Consider the following 19,936-nt stretch of genomic DNA (forward strand, 5'->3'; position numbering starts at 1 on the left):
CCTCCCCAAGACCTTGCGCCCCCCCCGCCCACGACTAATCCCAGAGGCGCAGCTGGACCACCTGTAGCCCGGTCCCCGGACTCAACTCTGCCCCACAAAAGCGTCCGAAAACTACTGCTGGGGTAGCGCCTGCGCCAAACGCTAAAAAGTCCTCCGAGGCCTCCCGAGAACCTATAGCGAGGTCAAAAGTCCAGTCCCCTACCCTCATCTTTTGTGGACAGCCTCGCGGTCTCTCCAGGCCCCGACCCTCCGTAAACGCCAAGTTGACATTTTTGTTCCCAGAAATGGGTGCGAGCTGCGCGGCGCGAGGCGTAGGGCGGAAGCTTGAAGAGATTCCATCTAAGCCCCACCCAAGCCCAGCACCTCCCAGGGCAGCCCGGCAGGATAGGGAGGGGGCAGGAAGCCTGCCCCGCTTCCCCCTCTCTCCGCACTAGAGGCCCGGGAACCCCTTCCTCCCCTTCTCCACCTACCACCCCATCGCGAGCACCACGCAACGCGGCATTGTGTCCTCGGGCCAAGTCCCCGGATGCTCACCTCCCCTCACCGGCCCGTGCCGTGGCTCCACCCCTCGCGCGGCTTTGCGTGTTGCGTCACCGCTTGCGGCGCTTCCGGAGGCGCAGCGGGCGATGACGTAGGGGGACGTGCCCTCTATATGAGGTTGGGGAGCGGCTGAGTCGGCCTTTTCCGCCCGCTCCCCCCTCCCCCCGAGTGCCGCTCCGGCTGCACCGCGCTCGGTCAGAGCTCCCGGCTTCTGCTAAGGTAGTGCCGCCGTCGTCTCTCTCCAGCCGTCGTCATGATCATCTACCGGGACCTCATCAGCCGTGAGTCGTGACTGCACTACTGCCGCGCGCAGGGGACAGGGTTGCGGGTGGGGGCGGGGAAGAAGGACGCCGCCGCTGTCGTGAGCCTAGGGGACGCTGGCGGCCTTTCCGGGAGCGAGGAGGGGTCGGTGCCTGGGACACGCCTCGGGGTCTCGAACGCCCGGGGAGGAGCGGGGGCCGCGTGCGCCTGGCCCGCGCGGGAAATGGCGGCGCCGGTTCCAGACCTTCGGGCGCGCCGTGACGGGCGGGTGTGTGTCCCCGAGCAGATGACGAGATGTTCTCCGACATCTACAAGATCCGGGAGATCGCGGACGGGCTGTGCCTGGAGGTGGAGGGGAAGGTGAGTCGGTCGGGCCGCGCGGCGCGGGGGAGGCAAGGCTGGGCAGGCTCGGGTTTCCGCCGCTCCCCCGCCCGAAGTTGTGCAATCCTCTCCGCTGCCTCCTGGCGGAGGAGACGCTTCTTCCGGGCTCGGGTTTTTCTAGAAAAGTGGAGGCGGAGCTGAGCCTGGAAATAGGTCCGCCGCCTTGGCGCCCATCCTCCTCCCGGGCGGTCCGGGACAGGTAGGCTCCGGTTAGGGAGCCCTAAGCCCTTCAACGTTTGCTCTACATGTACTTGCTCATCAGTCCAGAAGCCCACATAGAACCTCTACTTGGGTGTAAATGACCCCGTTTTCCTTCCGGTCAACAAAGAATTCTTAACTGAGTTACGATGTTTCAGGAATTTCAGGCGGCTTGAGTTTTTTTCTCCGTAACAATGTTTTAGTGATTTTGGCAAGAGTCAAAAGTGTTTTGGTGGGAGGATGATGGTTATGTGAACTGCTGACACAAGATTTGGGGGATTCCTTTAGCTACGGTCAAAAACGTCTGAAACCGAACTACTTTCTTTCTTAATGCAGATGGTCAGTAGGACAGAGGGTAACATTGATGACTCGCTCATTGGTGGAAATGCTTCCGCTGAAGGCCCAGAGGGTGAAGGTACCGAAAGCACAGTAATCACTGGTGTTGATATTGTCATGAACCATCACTTGCAGGAAACCAGCTTCACAAAAGAAGCCTACAAGAAGTACATCAAAGATTACATGAAATCGTAAGTGCTGCTGGTGCCGCCCACCTACTGCCCGCAATCCTGTGGGATTCGGGGATAAGCTGCCTTGGAGGGTCTTTAGCAGCAGGCTTACTTGTGAAAGGCCTTAACCTTTTCTGTTGTGAGCTTACAAGGTAGGCGCTTTTCCATAAATAAACTAACGTGAACATAGTGGAGCATGCAGTGTGGTTTTAGCTTTTTAGAAGTGTACTTTGGGAATAACATGAAATCCAAAATTGTGAACAGTCTTGAAACTTTGATCCTGTGAGCTAGTGGTTTCTTGATTGTGCCATATGTTAATCTGGCCCAGTGACAGCTAGTTGTCCTTTTCAGTGCTTGCTTGTTTTTTACTGAAAAAATTCATTTTGCTGAGAACTGAGTACTTTAACCTATTAATAAAATACTGTTTTAGAATCAAAGGCAAACTTGAAGAACAGAGGCCAGAAAGAGTAAAGCCTTTTATGACAGGGGCTGCAGAACAAATCAAGCACATCCTTGCTAATTTCAAAAACTACCAGGTAAATACCGTAAATGTTTGTGTCAAAGATTTGTGCAATTTAGCTGCCAGAGCAACAAATTACTTGATGAATCTTTGATGTAACCTAGCTGTCTCCTGGGTCTTTTGAACAGTTTAAATACTTCATAGATTTAATTCCAGTAGCCTAGGCTGTGGAAAGTAGCCTTCCCTGCTCCTAAGTGTGTTTCTAGATCTTGTCTGCTTGATTCCAGAGTCTCATCCCTATTCACTTCCCAGAGGACATTTTGCATTTCTCCCTGTCTAGAATTGCTTGTTAATATCCTAAGTGGTCTTCCAATCTTTTTATTTCCAACTCCAGTGTCTCATTGCCACTAGAGTTCTTTCTACACTTGCTCTCTTGGGGAAACTCAGTGACTTCCCCTTACCTCTGTAGGAATAAAGAAAAAACTCATTACAGTCTGGCTCTTTGATTTTTCCAACTTTCACATGTCCTCTGGCCATAAAGATAACTTTATCCATATGATGTGCTCTCTTCGTTGTGTGTTCCCTATGCTTGATGATGTAAACAGGCTTTTACAGAGTTTGGAATTGTATATGTGGGGTTGAGAGAATGTGTTTGCAGAAAGTCTAAAGTGTTCTGGATTGCTCTGTACTTAACTTTGGTCAATTGTTAGTGTTCTCATTCGGTGAACAGAAGTTTGGTTAGAATTTTTTTTTCTCCTGGTGAAAATTGCTTAAATTGTGGTGTTTTGAATCCTCCTTTGATTGTTTTATTGTAGTTTGTTTTGATACGATCTGTATATAACGGTCTAATTCTGGGTATTTGTTTGCTTCCTAAGTTTTTTATTGGTGAAAACATGAATCCAGATGGCATGGTTGCTCTGCTGGACTACCGTGAGGATGGTGTGACCCCATATATGATTTTCTTTAAGGATGGTTTAGAAATGGAGAAATGTGTAAGTATAAGGAAGTGGGTTGAAATCCATAATGTAAAAATGGAGACCTCTTTGTGATTCCTTGTTTCCTGCCCCTGGGATGGTTAGAATGGGTTTTACAGCAGTCTTTGTAAAATGTAGGTCTAGTTCTTGTTTCTTTTTGGGAGTCTTAACAGGGTTGTGTTTCACATGTAAAAGATTTTTACGGGACAGAAAAGGGACTTAGAATTTTTATATACAGAGAGTTTTTCTTGCAGGTGGCTTAAATCACTAAGCTGGGGATCAGAAACAGCACCCTGTGTTGATCTTCCCCCATAGAAATGGTCCTTCTCTTCCTATTTTGCCAAGCATACGTGAATGGCATGTATGGCATGTGAAACCTTTTTCACTTTGGTTTACTGATAATTGACAGCTGGTCATTGAAAGCCTTGATGTTACTAGCTTTTAGTAAATAAAGTTAGAGGTGGCTGCTTACCCAATATGCAAAATCCTTCAGTAAAATTAAAGGAATGTCTGCTATGCAAGGAATTTCTGGAGGCAATACAGGAATGAAAGCATTCATTTATCCTAGCTTTCAGAGGCTTCCATGTAAATTAGAAGTAAGATCAACTTAAGGCTACACTAAATAAGATTTGAGACAACAGTGGACAAAAATGTTTTAGGATGGTATGGATGATTTGCTAAGGGGATTATTCCAGGAGTATCTGCGGTTTCTGTTGGTAGAACAAAAAGTATATGTACATATGAGTGGGGCTTGCTTCAGAATGAGACTTCTAGAAAATGTGCTACCCCTGCTTTAAGGATGGTTGTGCATCCACTGATAGACCTTGAACAATTGGCTGTTGTTCTTTTGGTTTGCACTAGGATGCGAGAGAAGAAAATCCCTGCGCTTTCTGTCTGTCTTTGTGGCAGCCCAGATTGAATAGGGGAATACATCTGCAGCATAGAAATGTTAAATATTTTCATACCGGGTAAAAGTGTTAATACGGTCTGTCTCGTTTTTACAGTAACGAATTCGGCCATGACTTTGGATGTGTCACCTGTTGCCGTTAACGGGCTGCTCCTCTTCATCCACACGACACCAGGACTTAGACAGATGGGACTGATGGCATCTTGAGCTCTTCATTTGTTTTGACCCTGATTTATTTGGAGCGGAGGCATTGTTTTTAAGAAAAAAACATGTCATGTAGGTTGTCTAAAAATAAAATGCATTTAAACTCATTTGAGAGAATGCCTCTTAGTTTAACACATATTTAAATCCATCCTGTGTAGTGTCCTGGAGAAGCTAGAGCCTGGTCGTAGACTACTGCTAGAAAGCATAAGACTGCCTGCAGATAACTTCTACCGTGAAAAACTTCTGGGACTGGAATATAAAAAACAAGAATCCAAAAGTCTTAATTCTGAGTTCAAGTAAAGGGAAAGACCATGCTCATAGCTGGGCCAACATTTGAAGTGGATTCCTTACACATTTCGTCACCTACCAACGGAAGTAGTTAACTCTGGAGGAGATTACCAAAAGAATAAAAAGAGACTAATGACAGTTGGAAGCAAAGTATTGTGTGATCTTACTTGTCATAAGTCAAGTAGAGCCAAGTTCTAGAGAAACCTAGACGTCTCCTGGAATGCTTGTGTCAAACTCCCTGGAATGGCTTGTCCTGCCACCTATTTTTGTGACTTCAAGGTGGTGTTTACATTTTTGAATGGTTGGGAGAAAATAGGTGGTGGAATGTGAAAAACATGAAACCTAAATTTGTGTCCGATTTTACTGAGCCCTGCCATGCTCATGTTTTTATGTATTGACTGGCTCTTAACTGTTAAGAGCAGAGTATGACAGAGACCTTTAAGGCCTACAAATCCTAAAACAGCTATGTGGCCCCTCAAGACAGGTTTGCCTGCCCCTGCTTCCAAAGATGGAAATTCTAGATGGAGTGTGGGCCCAGGAAAATGCTGTTGTGTCCTGTCGTGTCTGAAAGGGCTGTGGGTGTCAGGAGAATAAGAAAAATGCATCCGTTTGACAGACCTGGAGCAGTTCCTGTCTGCTGCTAAGGTTTCCACTAGAGATGCAAGAAAAAAGTGTCCTCGCGCTTTCTGTCTGTCTCATTATGGCAGTCAAGATTGAATGGGGGAGTACAGGGAAAAACCAGAAGAATTTCTGCAACTCAGAAGTGACCTCGTCAACAGTGAAATTGTTTTACTCCAAAGTATCTGAAATTTGAGTTTATGAGAAGTGCTACAAAAGGATTTCCCAGACCCTTGCCTTTTGATTAATCCCACTTTTAAAAGCTTAAGGGTTAAAACTAAAAAGAAGGCAAGCCAGTGAGTCATCTGGTCCTATGACACGTGAACCCAGGGCAAATCCAGTGATTGGGAACCTAGAGATTTCAGAGTTCATGATGTGATTCAGAACCTGAGACACGTTAAGATTGATAGTGCCCCCTGGTGATGAGTGGAAGTAAACCCAAATACTGGAAACTAGTCAAGCTGGTGGCAATTTTAAGCATTCTGATCTGACATTAAAATAGAAAAAGTGCCAGTTGCTGGTCTAGGAGGCCACTTGGGCCTCAAACAGGGAAAGAATTTTGGGGCAGCGGTCAGTACTATGAACATGACCACCTGATTGTAAAGTCTTACACCATCTAACCTGAAACGGTCCAGTGAGCAAGCCATGGAAAAGACTGGAAGAACAGGAGGTGCAGAGGCTTTGTAGGAAGTGAGTCCAGATCAGTCCAGCCTAGGAATGCTTATTTTCAGTCTTTCTAGTTACTCCCAGCTAAGAGTCTAGTTAAGATACTTGGTGCAAGAGTAACAGGTGATGTGTACTTTATGGGTATGTCATTTTATGTCCTTAATTGGTGTTAAATTTGATAAAGTCTTGTTCCTAGTGCCCTTTAAGCCCTAGGCTTTGTTACACGTTTGGAGAAAAATTGTAAAAGGACTCTGATGGTGTCTGGGAAGGCCTTTGTAATGTGATTTGAATAGGAAAGCAAATAGGCTATGTAGATATCTGGGGGCAGTACAGTCCAGGCAAAGAAAAGCAAATACAGAGTCTGAAGTGGAGTGTGTTGACATGTTCTAGAGACAAGGTGGCCGGTTTGCTGGACCCACGATGACAAGAGAAAGGGTTAAGGCATAGAAGAGTATCCAGGAAAAGAGGAAACCAAGTCATGCAGGAAGGCCATAGGAGGGTTTTGAGCAGAAGGGTGACATGACCTGACCTAATGAACTGTACCCAATTGAGTATTTTACTTGGGAGGAGAGATCTAAAGATTTAAAGAGCTACTGGGAAAATCCCAGTGCATGACATTTGAAGCCAAAACAGTGGGTGAGATCACCTAGAAAGGATAGACTCAGCCCTCCGACTTGGAGCTTGAGATATGGGCAGCATGATGACCTGGCAAAGTGATTCAGAGGAACTGTCCCTGAGATAGGAAAATCATAGGAGTGGTCTGGAAGTCAAGTGGACAGTGTTTCAGGGTTAGTCAAGATGAGGACCAAGTAGGCGAACTTGACAAGTGTGTGAATAGTAGGAGAAGAAAGCAAGACTGGTGTATAACATAAAATATGTGTTAATATGCTGTCTGTAAAGCTTCTGGTCAACAGTAGGCTATTAAAGTGGGGAGTGGAAAGTTATGTGCAGAGTTACTACTGTGGGGGAGTTTGCAGATAAAGTTAAGAACCATAATGATGGTAGTTTATATTTATCCCACTGAATTCCTCCAAATCCATCCCTTAGTGTAGCAATGGTATGTCTGATTATAATGCTTGTTGGCAGTCCAAAGCAGATTTTTTTACTATTGTGGGGGCATGTTTTTTAACTACTGGAACATTCTAGCATACTTTCTGAGAGCTTATAGATAATGGATTTGTACTATTACACATGGTTTCCTATTACAGCCTGGAGACTGGCATACAGGATTCCTCCCGTACACTGGGCTATGCAAACCTCAAGTGGATGTTTTAACAGGAGTCCATACAATTCAGTAGAAAAATGTCAACCATGAGCCTAGGGGAAAATTCTTACCAAAGTAACTGTTCAATGAGGTTCCCTTCAATTACTGACGCCTCTCCTCCACCCCCTCCAGGATACACTTGACATCTCTCTTTGTTCATATATACATAGTACTGAGCTAGTGGTAAAGCAGGAAGCATGGAGATGGGGGCAATGGAGTGCTTTTGCATGAATGCATCACAGTTTGAGGTGAAAAATGAGAATTCAGACATCAGGTGACTAACTAGAGGGGTCCTCTGGGGGGGGGGGAGGACACAGCACAACTGACTAACCAAGAGTGCAGTACCATTAGTACCGTAGAACTACTAGACTCTCAGTCCTGAGTTTGTAACAGTTTAACGCTAGAAATCTAGTCTTGTACTTGGTGATTTTCTTCATATGTAAAAACAGCAGATAAGTTCTAGTTTATTCTCAAATGCTACTTGCACATGGCCTCACCTAGAGCATAGGAAAATAAAATCACTCCACCCAGAGTGGTAGAGAGCTGATAAAATCACAGAGAAAGTTAGTACTTTGAGGACAAGTATTCAAAACAGCTATACATGTAATTTCCATTTTCTCAGGTACCTTAAGTCTCCCTCGGGAACTGCCAATTTGTCCTGTAAGTCAAATAGCCAATCTAATAGTCAACCTTGGGGGTGGGGGATTGGCAAGTGAAACGAGGATTACTATGCATGAAGTTTAAAACATGAGCACCTCTTTTGACTGCCTTGAGGTGAAATAATGCGTATCAACAGATGGCAAGTATAAAATTGGAAGCTAAGGAAACCCTTCAGTGGCCTGCAATCAGTGTTTCTCCCCATCACTTTCCTAGCATTCCACCCTTCTGAAGCGTACTCTGTCGAATCAACGTGATGGCAATCCACACTGATGGATTTTGTCAAGTGGAGGACGGGCGGGGTGTCACTTGGTGACTGCCATCAACCGGCAGGACAGTAAATACCACCTGCTGGCATCTATTAAAAGCAAAAGTGACGAAGCTTTTGAAACTGGTTAAGTAATGTGCAAACTGTTCCACTCTTCTACAGACAAAGGAGGAGGGCTGGGTGTGAATGTGAGAGCAGCTGATTTTAGCATTCCCAAGAGCAATGTGGAAGCTTCCTTTTCTAAGGCAGTTACTGAACCCTCTGGTTTATGGGGCTGTGAGAGTTGTGCAAAACTCCCAACTACCGTTTAGCTTCCCCTATCACTAGCCTATGGTGGTTTGGAGAATATTTTCTAATCCCTGGGGTTGCCTGCATCTGAGGCCCCTTCCTACACCTGCATTTAACCTGGCCACCCTAACCACGCAGGCTTCCGCTTCACAGCCTTTGCCCCGGCTGTTTTCTCAGCCCAGATGCTTTTCCCATGTAGCCACGTGGCTCGCTCTGACAACCAAGTCTGCTCAAAGGCCATCTGGTCAAAATCAGAGAGGCCTTTTCTGACCATGCCATTGAAACCTACACTCCCCCCCACCCCACCCTCTTTGCTTTTTTCCTCCATGGCACTTCTCAACATATAACATACTATGATTTTACTTGCTTACTGCCTTATCGTGTCTCCACTCCACGCAAGCTCCAAAAGAGCTCGGCTTTGAGGCTCAGTGCTGTATCCTGAATGTTTAGAATGGTGCCTGGCACTCAGCACCAAGGTGTGTTGGTCACAGGATTAAAGGAATGGTGGGAGATCCTACACACGCTGCTGAGCTTGACCTGGATATGCTTCTTTTAAAAAATACTTAATATCCTAGTCTAAACTGATGCATTTAGTGATCACAGCGAGAACATCAGTCCCTTGCCCCACCTCATTCCTGCCAGGCTATTTTTACTCTCCCAAGACACATTCTGCATATTTGCTGTTTCTTTTTCTTTTTTAATGTTTATTTCTAAATAACTTGCTTCAACTATTATTTCTTGTTTTTTTCAGTTTCAGAGTTTAAAAATTACCTTCTGGGGCGCCCGGGTGGCTCAGTTGGTTAAGCGACTGCCTTCGGCTCAGGTCATGATCCTGGAGTCCCGGGATCGAGTCCCGCATCGGGCCCCCTGCTCAGCAGGGAGTCTGCCTCTCCCTCTGACCTCCTTCCCTCTCATGCTCTCTCTCTCTCTCTCTCAATAAATAAATAAAAATCTTTAAAAAAAATTACCTTCTGACTTTCTCTATGGAAGATGAAGATCATGCTTTCTTGGCACTGGTAACTCCCATCTCCTCTCCCCTGAGCCCTGTCGCTTCTCTGTCCTCATCCTCCCATACGGTTATCTCCCAATTTAAGTTTAATAATTATGGTATGTCTGTGTATTTTTTCCAAATTAAGCCATATAGTACAATTTCTAATTTTTATTTGTTTTACATTTTGCTGGAGTTAATTCATTCCCTACTGCTTAGTTTTCTAGGTACTCATCATTAATTCATTCCCTAAACTCTAGAAATTATAACAATTCTCCTAATTCCAATGTGTGGAAGTTTCCCCCACACCAAGCAGCTGGTGGTTCTACAATTTAACTCAGTTCTGACACTTATCTGGAGACAGCATCAGATTCTACAGGTGAAGGAATCAGTCCTACTGGACTGCCCCCTCCTCCCCACTTAGGTGCCAATCATAAGTCCAGGTTACCTGTGCTTCTAGAAATTGGAGATTCCCGCACCCCCTCCTCAAGTTGGATTAATTTCCTAGAGCGGCTCATGGACCTCAGGAAAACATTTTACTTATTAAATGACCAGTTTACCATGAACAGCTAGGACTCAGGAACAGCCAGATGGAAGAGATGCAGAGGGAAAGGTATGGGGAGAGAGTACAGAGCTCCCGTACCCTCTCGAAGCTTGTCACCCTCCGAGCATGTAGATGTGTTCCCAACCCAGAAGCTCTCTGAACGCTATCCTTTTGAATTTTTACAGAGACTTCAATTCCTAGGCGTGCTTGATTAAATCATTGGCCATTGGTGACTGGTTGGACTCAATCTCCAGCTCTCCCCTCCAGAAAGGAGTGGAGTAAGACTGAAAGTTCCAACCCTTTAATCACACCTTTGGCTCCGCTGGCAATCAGCCTCCATCCTTTGAGGCTTTCCAAAAGTCACCTCAAAGCAAAAGACACCTTTTATTGCTCTTATCACAGGAAATCCCAAAGGTTTTAGGATCTCTGCCAGAAATAGGGACAAAGACTAAATATATATGTCTTATTATAAATTACAACATTGCAAAATGTAAATTTTTTTAAAAAACTTGAAGTGTTCCAGGAATCTATTGGACTAACTTTCTATTTTCTTAAAGAGCTTCCTCATGGAGGCCTTCACCATCTTGCTGCCCTCTGGTCAAATGGAGCTTCTCCCCCACTCAGTCTGGAATTCCCCTTCACCACTTACCTAAATCCCGAATGTCCTTTCCGTCTTGGTGAAGCAGCTCTCTCATAGCTTACTGAGAAGTTAAATTTTTTTTGAGATTTTGCTTGTATAAAATATCCTTATTCTCCTTTTGCACATGATTGATAATTTGGCTAAGTATGGACTTCTAGGTTAGGAATAATTATTTGTCAAATTTAGACATTGTCCAAAAACCCACTCTCTTCTAGCTTCCACTGTTGCTATTGAGAAGTTTGCTATTCTAATTGTCAGTTCTTTCATGGTGACATGGTTTTGTTTTGTTTTTTTTCCTTTCTGGAAGTTTTTAGAATCTTCTTTGCTCCTGATGTTCTAATAGTTCATAATGCTGTTCTTTGGTATTATGTCTTTAAACATTTCCTGTGAGACACTTGGTGAGTCATTTCAACTTGGAAACATGGTTTTTGTTTCTTGGAAAGTTTCTTGACATGTGTATATACACATACACACACTTAGGTGTTTTCCTTCCATCTTCTCAGGCCTTACTTTCTGGATTTCCTGTTAGATGTTGGGTCTCTGGGGCCTGCTTCTCGAGGGTGATGTTCAGTGTAACCTGGGCACCACACAGCTATTGCTGCCACCAAGGGGGCCAGTTCATGTACAAGGTGAGGAGGCCAAGGCATGACTGCAGCTCATGTCAGCTCCTCTCTGCTTCTATTTCATGACTTGAAGGTGAAGAGCCCACCTTCTTAGCATGTGGCTGTATGTTGAGGGTCTGCAAGGAACACGGGGGAGAGTTGTCATAGAAAAAGTGCACACAGAAGCTTCTCCGGTTAGGGAAAATCAGAATACTTCCCTCATATTTGTACCATGTTTTATAGATTGAAAGACATTTTTATATAATTTGTTTCATTTAACCTGAGTCCCAATCTTAAGAGTTTGCTTGGCTGCCCCCCATGGAGTAGTGAGCCTGGGCCCTGGCAAACTGGAGACCTGAGGAATAATCATGATTCCCCAAGTAGGTAACCTGCTCCCTACATTTAAAAGACCATTTTTGGTTTGTTTTTACTGATAGCCTTTTTGCCCTCAGAATATGTCTCTATTCCTATTTCTCGACGTGTCCGCCCTGTCACAGTAGGGCTGTATACCGCTGTGTTAGGCGGGGAGGCCCAGAAGGAGGCTGTATGTTATTCTGTAACAGCATGGTATGTTGTTAGGCACGAAGCCCAAATCTGTCACCCACCCCATATGGGAGTTATCACACAGTGACATTTCCCTGCAGTGTCTGGTAATATTAGACTTTTCCTTTTCTTTCTTAGAATTCTTTGTAACATTTCCCTTATGTATCAGTAACTTCATTTAAAAATGGGAAAGTAGCTATAAGCTCCCAGGTTATAGAAGGTTAGCGTAAGAAGAAAGCTTCCATTTCCCCTTGCCCCTCCCCCCATTATTTTGTTCTTCATTTATTTAATAGCAGCCTGGATTTAAATCTGAATATGGTACAAGGTTCTGGGAGCGCTCTAGAAGTCTGGAACAAATAGTGCTGTTATTAAATCGCCACTTTAAATCCGCCTTACCGTGGCTGCTCACACTGTCCGCAACCCCATGCCTGGGCAAACCACGAGTTTCTTAATAGCCAACTTTTAATTAGTGCGCGTGTCTGCTCACTTTTTTCCGATAATCTAACCGACCGAAACTGTCAGAGAAAAATCTTGCCTCGGTATTGTTCTGACTCTGGTGCAGTTCTGCCCAAACTATCTGTAGTAAATGGATGATTTACTTTAAATTTCAATCTGTTGTGGACTGGCAACTTTTGTAAACCACAATAAACATGACTTACTAGAAAAGTGAACTAGGAAATCTAAAGGAAAAACACTCTTGTGTGTCGCTTTATATACTCTTCACTTCTGACACATCTAGTCACCAGATGTGTGCAGGTTTTTCCAATCACCAAGCAATTCTGTCACACCAGCCGTGTGTCCTACAATTTAACTCGATTCTGACACTCTCTACCTGGTGACAGCATCAGATTCCACAGGTGAAGGAATCAGTCCTACTGGACTGCACCCACCTCCCCACTTCAGATGCCAGTCACAAGTCCAGGTTACCTGTGCTTCTAGAAATTGGAGATTCCCATACCCCCTCCTCAAGTTGGATTAATTTGCTAGAGCGGCTCACGGACCTCAGGAAAACATTTTACTTATTAGATGACCAGTTTGCCAGGAATGGCTAGGACTCAGGAACAGCCAGATGGAAGAGATGCAGAGGGCAAGGTATGGGGAGGGAGTACAGAGCTCCCGTACCCTCTCGAAGCTCGTCACCCTCCCAGCATGTAGATGTGTTCCCAACCCAGAAGCTCTCCGAACCTGGAGGCTTCATTACATAAGCCTCATTGACTAAATCATTGACCATTGGTAACTGAACTCCACCGCCACTGCTTCGCCCCTCCCATGGGGTATGGAACTGAAAGTTCCAACCCTTTATTCATGTGATTGGTTCCCCTGGCAACCAGCCCCTTTAAGGCGGGACTTTCCAAAAATCACTCCATTAACATAAATCAGATGTGGTTGAAAGGAACTTGTTAGGAATACAAAAAACACACATTTCACTTTTATCTTTGGGAGCTATTTCAGGAGCTGGGAACAAAAGAAGCCCTTATAGCTCTTATCGCTTAGGAAATTTTAAAGGTTTAAAAGTGCTGGGCGCCTGGGTGGCTCAGTTGGTTAAGCGACTGCCTTCGGCTCAGGCCATGATCCTGGAGTCCCAGGATCGAGTCCCACGTCGGGCTCCCTGCTCAGCAGGGAGTCTGCTTCTCCCTCTGACCCTCTTCCCTCTCGTGCTCTCTATCTCTCATTCTCTCTCTCTCAAATAAATAAATAAAATCTTTAAAAAAAAATAAAGTGCTAAGTGCTGGGAACCCAGGATATAAAGACAAAAATATCTATTTTTTTAAAGGTTTATTTATTTAACTAATCTCTACACCCAACATGGGGCTCGAACAAGAGTCAAGAGATCAAGTCACATGCTCTTCCAACCGAGCCAGCCAGGTGCACTCCCCCCACTTTTTAAAAACACCTATTTCTTATTATGAACCACATATCACAGAAAAAAAAACCCAAAACATACATACTACAGTTCTAAACTCTTGTTTATTAGATTTTTAGATTATATTTTATATACAACAAACAAAATTATTCTGTTAAATTGCCTTTACAAGTTTCTAAATCCTTATTTATTTATTTATTTATTTATTTATTAATTACAAGTTTCTACATCCTTTTAAATTAACTAAACAATGAGGCCAGTAGACCGAAGTGGCTCTAATACCTTAGCAGACGTAAGCAAAGCGAAACCTACCACCTGTCAATGCCTCAAGGCTAGGAAATCAAAACCTTAAGGCCAAACAATCACAAACAGCCACCTAGGCTTTCCCAGAGCGCGTAATCACCCAAGCTACAGCCAATCAAATAATTTCCTTGCTTCATTTCCACCTTCCCACAGAAAAGTCTTTCCCTGAGCTCCTGTTGGTGGAATGCTCCCAACCACTTCTGGTTTGGCAGTGCCCAAGTCAAGTCATTTCTTCTCAAATAGACTCCAAAATTTTTTTAATATGCCTCGGTTTATCTTTTATCAACTCTCAGTTTCTGCCCCAGGCTGTGGACCACAGGTTGAGTAACTGCTTGAGGCAGTCCTGGCCTGAATGTGACCTGGTTTTGAATTCTGAACATAGCGATCCAAGCGTTTCACCCTTTCTTTTCAAAATCTTATAACACTCTTTAGCCTGTCTTTCAAAAACCTCCACGGTGTGTCCCAAATGTACCTTTTTTAAAACACCAAATTTTATTGAGGTATACTTTATACACAAGCAATGGTATCCTTTTCAAGTGTACAATTTGATTAATTTTGACGGATGTGTATACCTTTGAAACCACCACCACAATCACGATACAAAGTGTCTCTGTTACCTCAGAGATTCCTTGTGACTCTGTGAACCCAGTTCTAGGGCTAAATTCACACTGCTTCTGTCACTAGAGATTCGTTTTGCATTTTCCTTTCATTCATTGTAATGATTCTGAGATTCATCCACACTGTGGAGATATCAGTAATTTTTTCCTTTATATTGCAGTGTGATGCTCCATTTGGATCCTACTGGTGTTTCTAGTTTGGGGTTACTGTGAATAAGCCTACTGTGAACATTTGTGTATTAGCCTGTAAGTGGACATATGTTTCATTTCTCTTGGATAAATACCTAGGCGTGGAATGGCTGGGCTGTACCATAGGTCAATGTTGAACTCCACACCCACTTTTCTCACTATTTCAATTTCCTGCCATTCCTCCTACCCACCTTGGAGCCAAACTGAACTACTTTCTTTTTCTCAGACGTGTTCTAAGATCTGCCTCCAAAACTTTCTTCAGGTTAATCCTATGGCCTGCAACAGCCCTTTCCAGATCATTCCATCTACCTTAGCTGGGTTCAAGCACTAACTCCACAAAGGCCTCTTTATTCTTCTCGATTAGAGGTGACTTTTCCCCCTTGGAAAGCCCACAGAGCTACACCATTCTTTTCATCTTAGAGCTTGTCTCCTCTACTAAATCCTAAGTGTCCTTGATGGCAGGGTCCAGTTTGGACGCTCCCCACCCCCACAGGGCCTGTTCAGTTCTTTGCATAGGGTAGGCACTCAGTAAATATCTGTTGAATTAAGGAACATAATTTGTAAAGCAGGGAAAGGCCAGTGTATATAGTGTTTGAGAAAAGGGAATAGATAATTACTTGGAGAGAAGAAAGCTAATGGTGGTTACAGTAGCTCCTTTGCAAAAACCTTATTTGAAAACAGACTCAGAACTTGTCTACCTTATGTGATGTGAGGTGTTATTCCAAGGATGGCAAGATATCCTGGTTCTCTGTACCCCAAAATAGCCCTCCTCCAATTGACCTGCTTGCAGATCTGAAATTCCATCATTAAATATCCACTCCTATCTAGGAATTGAGTATCAACAGTTGCTAAGATCACAAAAAAAGAGACAACCGGGCATTAAGTGCCTCCTGATGGAAAGACACAATACCAGCTACGAAATGGTCTTGTCAAAAAGATCAAACCTGAATCTAGTTGTCAAGCAACTACCAAAGTACCACCACTCCAGGGACAGAGGAGTAAACTCCATTACGGTGATGCCATCCCCCAAATCCTGACTGGTGGTGGTGGTGGTGGTAGAGAGGGGAGACTCTAAAGAACACATAACTGGGTTTCTTTTTAAACAAATAAATCAAAAGAAAAAAGAAAGAGGCAAACTATAGATTAAGAGACTAAAAGAACAGATCAGCTCATTGCAAATTATGGACCTTATTTGGGTCCTGATAGAAATAAATTATAAAAGAAAAAATTATGACATTGATGATATTATGGGATTTTTTTTTTTTTTGAGTCTTACTCTTTTAGAGAACATTACAGAGCAAGGGAGAAGTGGATGGTGATAATAATGAAACCAGATTGGCAATGAGTTGATGATTCCTGAGGCTGGATAATGGGTACAGGAAGGTTCATTATATTATTGAAATTTCCATAATCAAAAAAAAAAAAAAGACTGCCTTTGGGTCAAATTTTGGGGGCTCCAAAAGACCTTTATAAAAATGTAAGCCTTGGGACTCCTGGGTGGCTCAGTTGGTTGAGTGTCTGCCTTTGGCTCAGGTCATGGTCTCAGGGTTCTGGGATCAAGTCCCTCATCAGGCTCCCTGCTCAGCAGGGAGTCTGCTTTTCCCTCTCCCTCTCCCCCTCCCCCTGCTTATGGTCTCTCTCTCGGACGAATTAATGAATAAAATCTCAAGAAAAAAAAGAATATGGATTTAAAAAAAAATGTAAGCCTTCCCAGTAGGTTACCACATTAACAAATGATACATCATTAACATTTTAGCCCTTGATGGTTTCCTGTAGCTGACATGAAATGTTCACCTTCCTCAACCCAGCCTTTTACCACTTCGGCCCCTACCTTCTCTAGCTTCTCCCTCACTGAACTCCAGCCAGCCCCCCACATACCCTCCACCTTCCTGCATCCATCCCCTTCTGTTTATCTCCAGGAATGCTTCCTTCTCCATCCTCTACTTGGTCAAACCCCCCCATCTTGAAAGATCCAGATCAATGTCAGTTTCCCAGAGTGCCCCCTCATCCTCCTCAGTCAAAACATATCATTGCACCCCCTGTGCACCCCAAAGAGCATTGATGAAACTGCTGTTTCCAAACACTCAGCATATTGTGTTCAATTGTAATGGAGAATTCTGGGTTCTTCTCCAACTTGAATCAAGACAGATGTTTTTGGTGGATTAATTATTTTGGTTCATCTCTTCTACCAATTCTAATCCCAGTCAGGGCTGGACAACCTTCCTTGAGAGGCCCCATTAAGGCCTGTCCTCTAGCTAGAGGTAAGCAGGCCGTACTCAGGTGTGATGCTGGACATGGCTGCCAATTCAGACAGCTGCAGGTACTGATGGATCATAGGTCTGAGGAGAGCAGGCTGCAGAGAGACTCTGGCAAAATGGAGAGCATGTGCCTGGTTGAAAAGCGTTTTTATCACCTAGCTCCAGTGGACTGTGGTCCCCAGGGCACGAGGGCCCAATATTATCAGGTCTTCTGATTTGTCAAGAAAATCTAGGAGTCTTCTCTTGCATAGGCTCCTTCCAAGGCCCACATGTTTTTGTTTGTTGGTTTTTTTTTTTTTTAAAGATTTTAAGTAATCTCTGTACCCAACATGGGGCTTGAACTTACAACACTGAGACCAAGATTCACAAGCTCTACCAACTGAGCCAGCCAGGCGCCCCCCAAGGTCCAACTGTTTTTATAAAATTTGCAAAAATAAGATACTGTATCTGTAATCAGTTAAGACTGCTGTCTCTTTCCACTTTGATTTCCTTTCTGTCTCCTTCTAAAGTTGGGTGGCACTGGAGTGCCTATAGACATTTTTGGAATCCAAGTACAGTAGAGGGAAGCTGACTTGGGGGTACATACATACAGGATGCTGGCATAGGAATAACTTCCAGAAATTCTTCTACCACTCACTGCACAATTCACCTGGAATTGTGATGTGTGACTTAAAGATGAAAAGTCAGAGGTGATACGCTATAACCTTTGAGTGACCAACATTAGAATACGTAGGTGGTGGAAAAGAAACAAGGTACAAAATGAATGGAGCCAAAAGCTAGTCTATGGAAAAGTCATCTACTCCTTAGATGAATAAAACTCTTTATGAAATTATGTTATAAAGCCATCTTGTACCAGTAGTGGGATAAGAGTCCAGCACTGACAGATCTTTTGCTTTTTTTCCAAGAGTAATCAAATGGCCCATATATTTTGGTAAATATCTGAAGAATGAAGAGGTAGCCAATAAAAAATACATTTTTGGGGCAATATATATATTTATTGCAAAATGTATACTGGGAAAATACTGAAATTGACAGGCAATTAATAAAAATATATTATTTTTCTGAATATCTGTCAGCCTTTTAATTTTTTATTTTTAAAAACATGTTATTTATTTATTTATTTATTTATTTATTTATTTATAGAGCATGCACAAGAGTGGGGGGAAGGCAGAGGGAGAGAAAGAATCTCAAGAAGACTCTACTGAGACTGGAGCCCACATGGAGCCTGAGGTGGGGCTCGATCCTACAACGCTGAGATCATGACCTCAGCCAAAATCAAGAGTCAGATGCTTAACCAACTGAGCCACCCAGGCACCCCTGTCAGCTTTTAAAAATTAGAATATTTTAAATTTATTTTTTTATTCTAAATCATGGGTTTTTGGCCTTTTTTTTTTTTTTCTTGTGGCCCTCTGTGACAGTCTGGTGAAGCCTATGAACCTCTTCCCAAAATAATATTTTTAACACACAAAGAACAAATAATCCAATCAAGAAATGGGCAGAAGACATGAACAGACATTTCTCCAAAGAAGACATACAAATGGCCAATAGACACATGATAAAATGCTCAACATCAGTCGGCATCAAGGAAATCCAAATCAAAACCTCAATGAGATACCACCTCATACCCGTCAGAATGGCTAAAATTAACAAGTCAGGAAACAACAGATGTTGGTGAGGATGTGGAGAAAGGGGAACCCTCCTACACTGTTGGTGGGAATGCAAGCTGGTGCAGCCACTCTGGAAAACAGTATGGAGGTTCCTCAAAAAGTTGAAAATAGAGCTATCCTATGACCCAGCAATTGCACTAGTGGGGATTTACCCCAAAGATACAGGTGTAGGGATCCAAAGGGGTACGTGCACCTTGATGTTCAGAGCAGCAATGTCTACAATAGCCAAACTATGGAAAGAGCCCAGATGTCCATCGACCGATGAATGGATAAAGAAGATGTGGTGTATATATGCAATGGAATATTACACAGCCATCAAAAAAGAAATCTTGTCATTTGCAACGACGTGGATGGAACCAGAGAGGATTATGCTAAGTGAAACAAGTCAATCAGAGAAAGTATCATATGATCTCACTGATATGTGGAATTTAAGAAACAAGGCAGAAGATCATAGGGGAAGAGAGGAAAAAATGAAACAAGATGAAACCAGAGAGGGAGACATAAGAGACTAAATCTCAGGAAACAAACTGAGGGTTGCTGGAGTGGAGGGGGGTGGGGGGATGGGGTGGCTGCGTGATGGACATTGGGGAGGGTATGCGCTATGGTGAGTGCTGTGAATTGTCTAAGACTGATGAACCACAGACCTGTCCCCTGAAACAAATAATACATTATATGTTTGCTTGCCCTCAGGTGCTTGCCCCTAGGAGGGACACATTTCAAGACCTTTGTGGGGAAAATAACCATTATTATAGTGATATGTAAAGGTGTTTACCTGTCTGCTTTTGGTGCAGTGCCAAATCTTCTGGAAACATTCAGCGGACACACAGACTTTTTGGAGTGACTTGTGGTTTGGACCCCCCTGCAGATCATCCTAGGGAAAAATCAAAGACTACTGTTCAGAAGCACACCCGCGGCCCTAGAGAGGACTTGTGTGTACCGGAGATGGCTGGGCGCCCCTCAGAGATGGCCAGACACCCACGACCCGCGGCCCCCCGCGGGCCTCTGTTGCGGCCCGGGGCGTCCAGGAGTCCCCGGCGCGTGGCCGCCCTCCCCGCCCCGGGACCCCTGGCCGTGCCACCTGTGCCCGCCGTGGAGAGCACAGGGACCGGCTCCGGGAGCAGGGGCCCAGAGGGATCGGGCTTTCCTCGGGAGATGAGACGGCTCGGCGCCGGGCTCGCCTCGCCCTGGAAGGCCGGGAGTGCGAGGCCGCCGGGGACGGGGACGCGGCAGGAGTCCCCGGG

General features: G+C 44.3%; 1 protein-coding gene and 2 non-coding genes across 3 annotated transcripts; all 3 read left to right on the forward strand.

Moving 5' to 3' along the window:
• The first annotated feature begins 663 nt into the window (after positions 1–663).
• On the forward strand, positions 664–4,869 carry TPT1 (tumor protein, translationally-controlled 1). The gene is made up of 6 exons (XM_028103781.2): positions 664–821; positions 1,088–1,161; positions 1,717–1,907; positions 2,317–2,422; positions 3,222–3,338; positions 4,325–4,869. Exons 1-6 carry the CDS (start codon positions 794–796, stop codon positions 4,325–4,327), a joined length of 519 nt encoding a protein of 172 aa, XP_027959582.1. The 5' UTR covers positions 664–793; the 3' UTR covers positions 4,328–4,869.
• On the forward strand, positions 4,126–4,255 carry LOC114212973 (small nucleolar RNA SNORA31). The gene has a single exon (XR_003610091.1). It is a non-coding gene; the product is annotated as a small nucleolar RNA SNORA31 (small nucleolar RNA).
• Positions 4,870–5,318: 449 nt separating the features above from the next.
• Positions 5,319–5,452, forward strand: LOC114212976 (small nucleolar RNA SNORA31). The gene has a single exon (XR_003610092.1). It is a non-coding gene; the product is annotated as a small nucleolar RNA SNORA31 (small nucleolar RNA).
• Positions 5,453–19,936: the final 14,484 nt, after the last annotated feature.

The sequence above is a fragment of the Eumetopias jubatus genome, unplaced genomic scaffold (genome assembly GCF_037043125.1).
Source record: "Eumetopias jubatus isolate StellerSeaLion01/CBP00866 unplaced genomic scaffold, mEumJub1_p1.0 scaffold_3, whole genome shotgun sequence".
Taxonomy (NCBI): domain Eukaryota; kingdom Metazoa; phylum Chordata; class Mammalia; order Carnivora; family Otariidae; genus Eumetopias; species Eumetopias jubatus.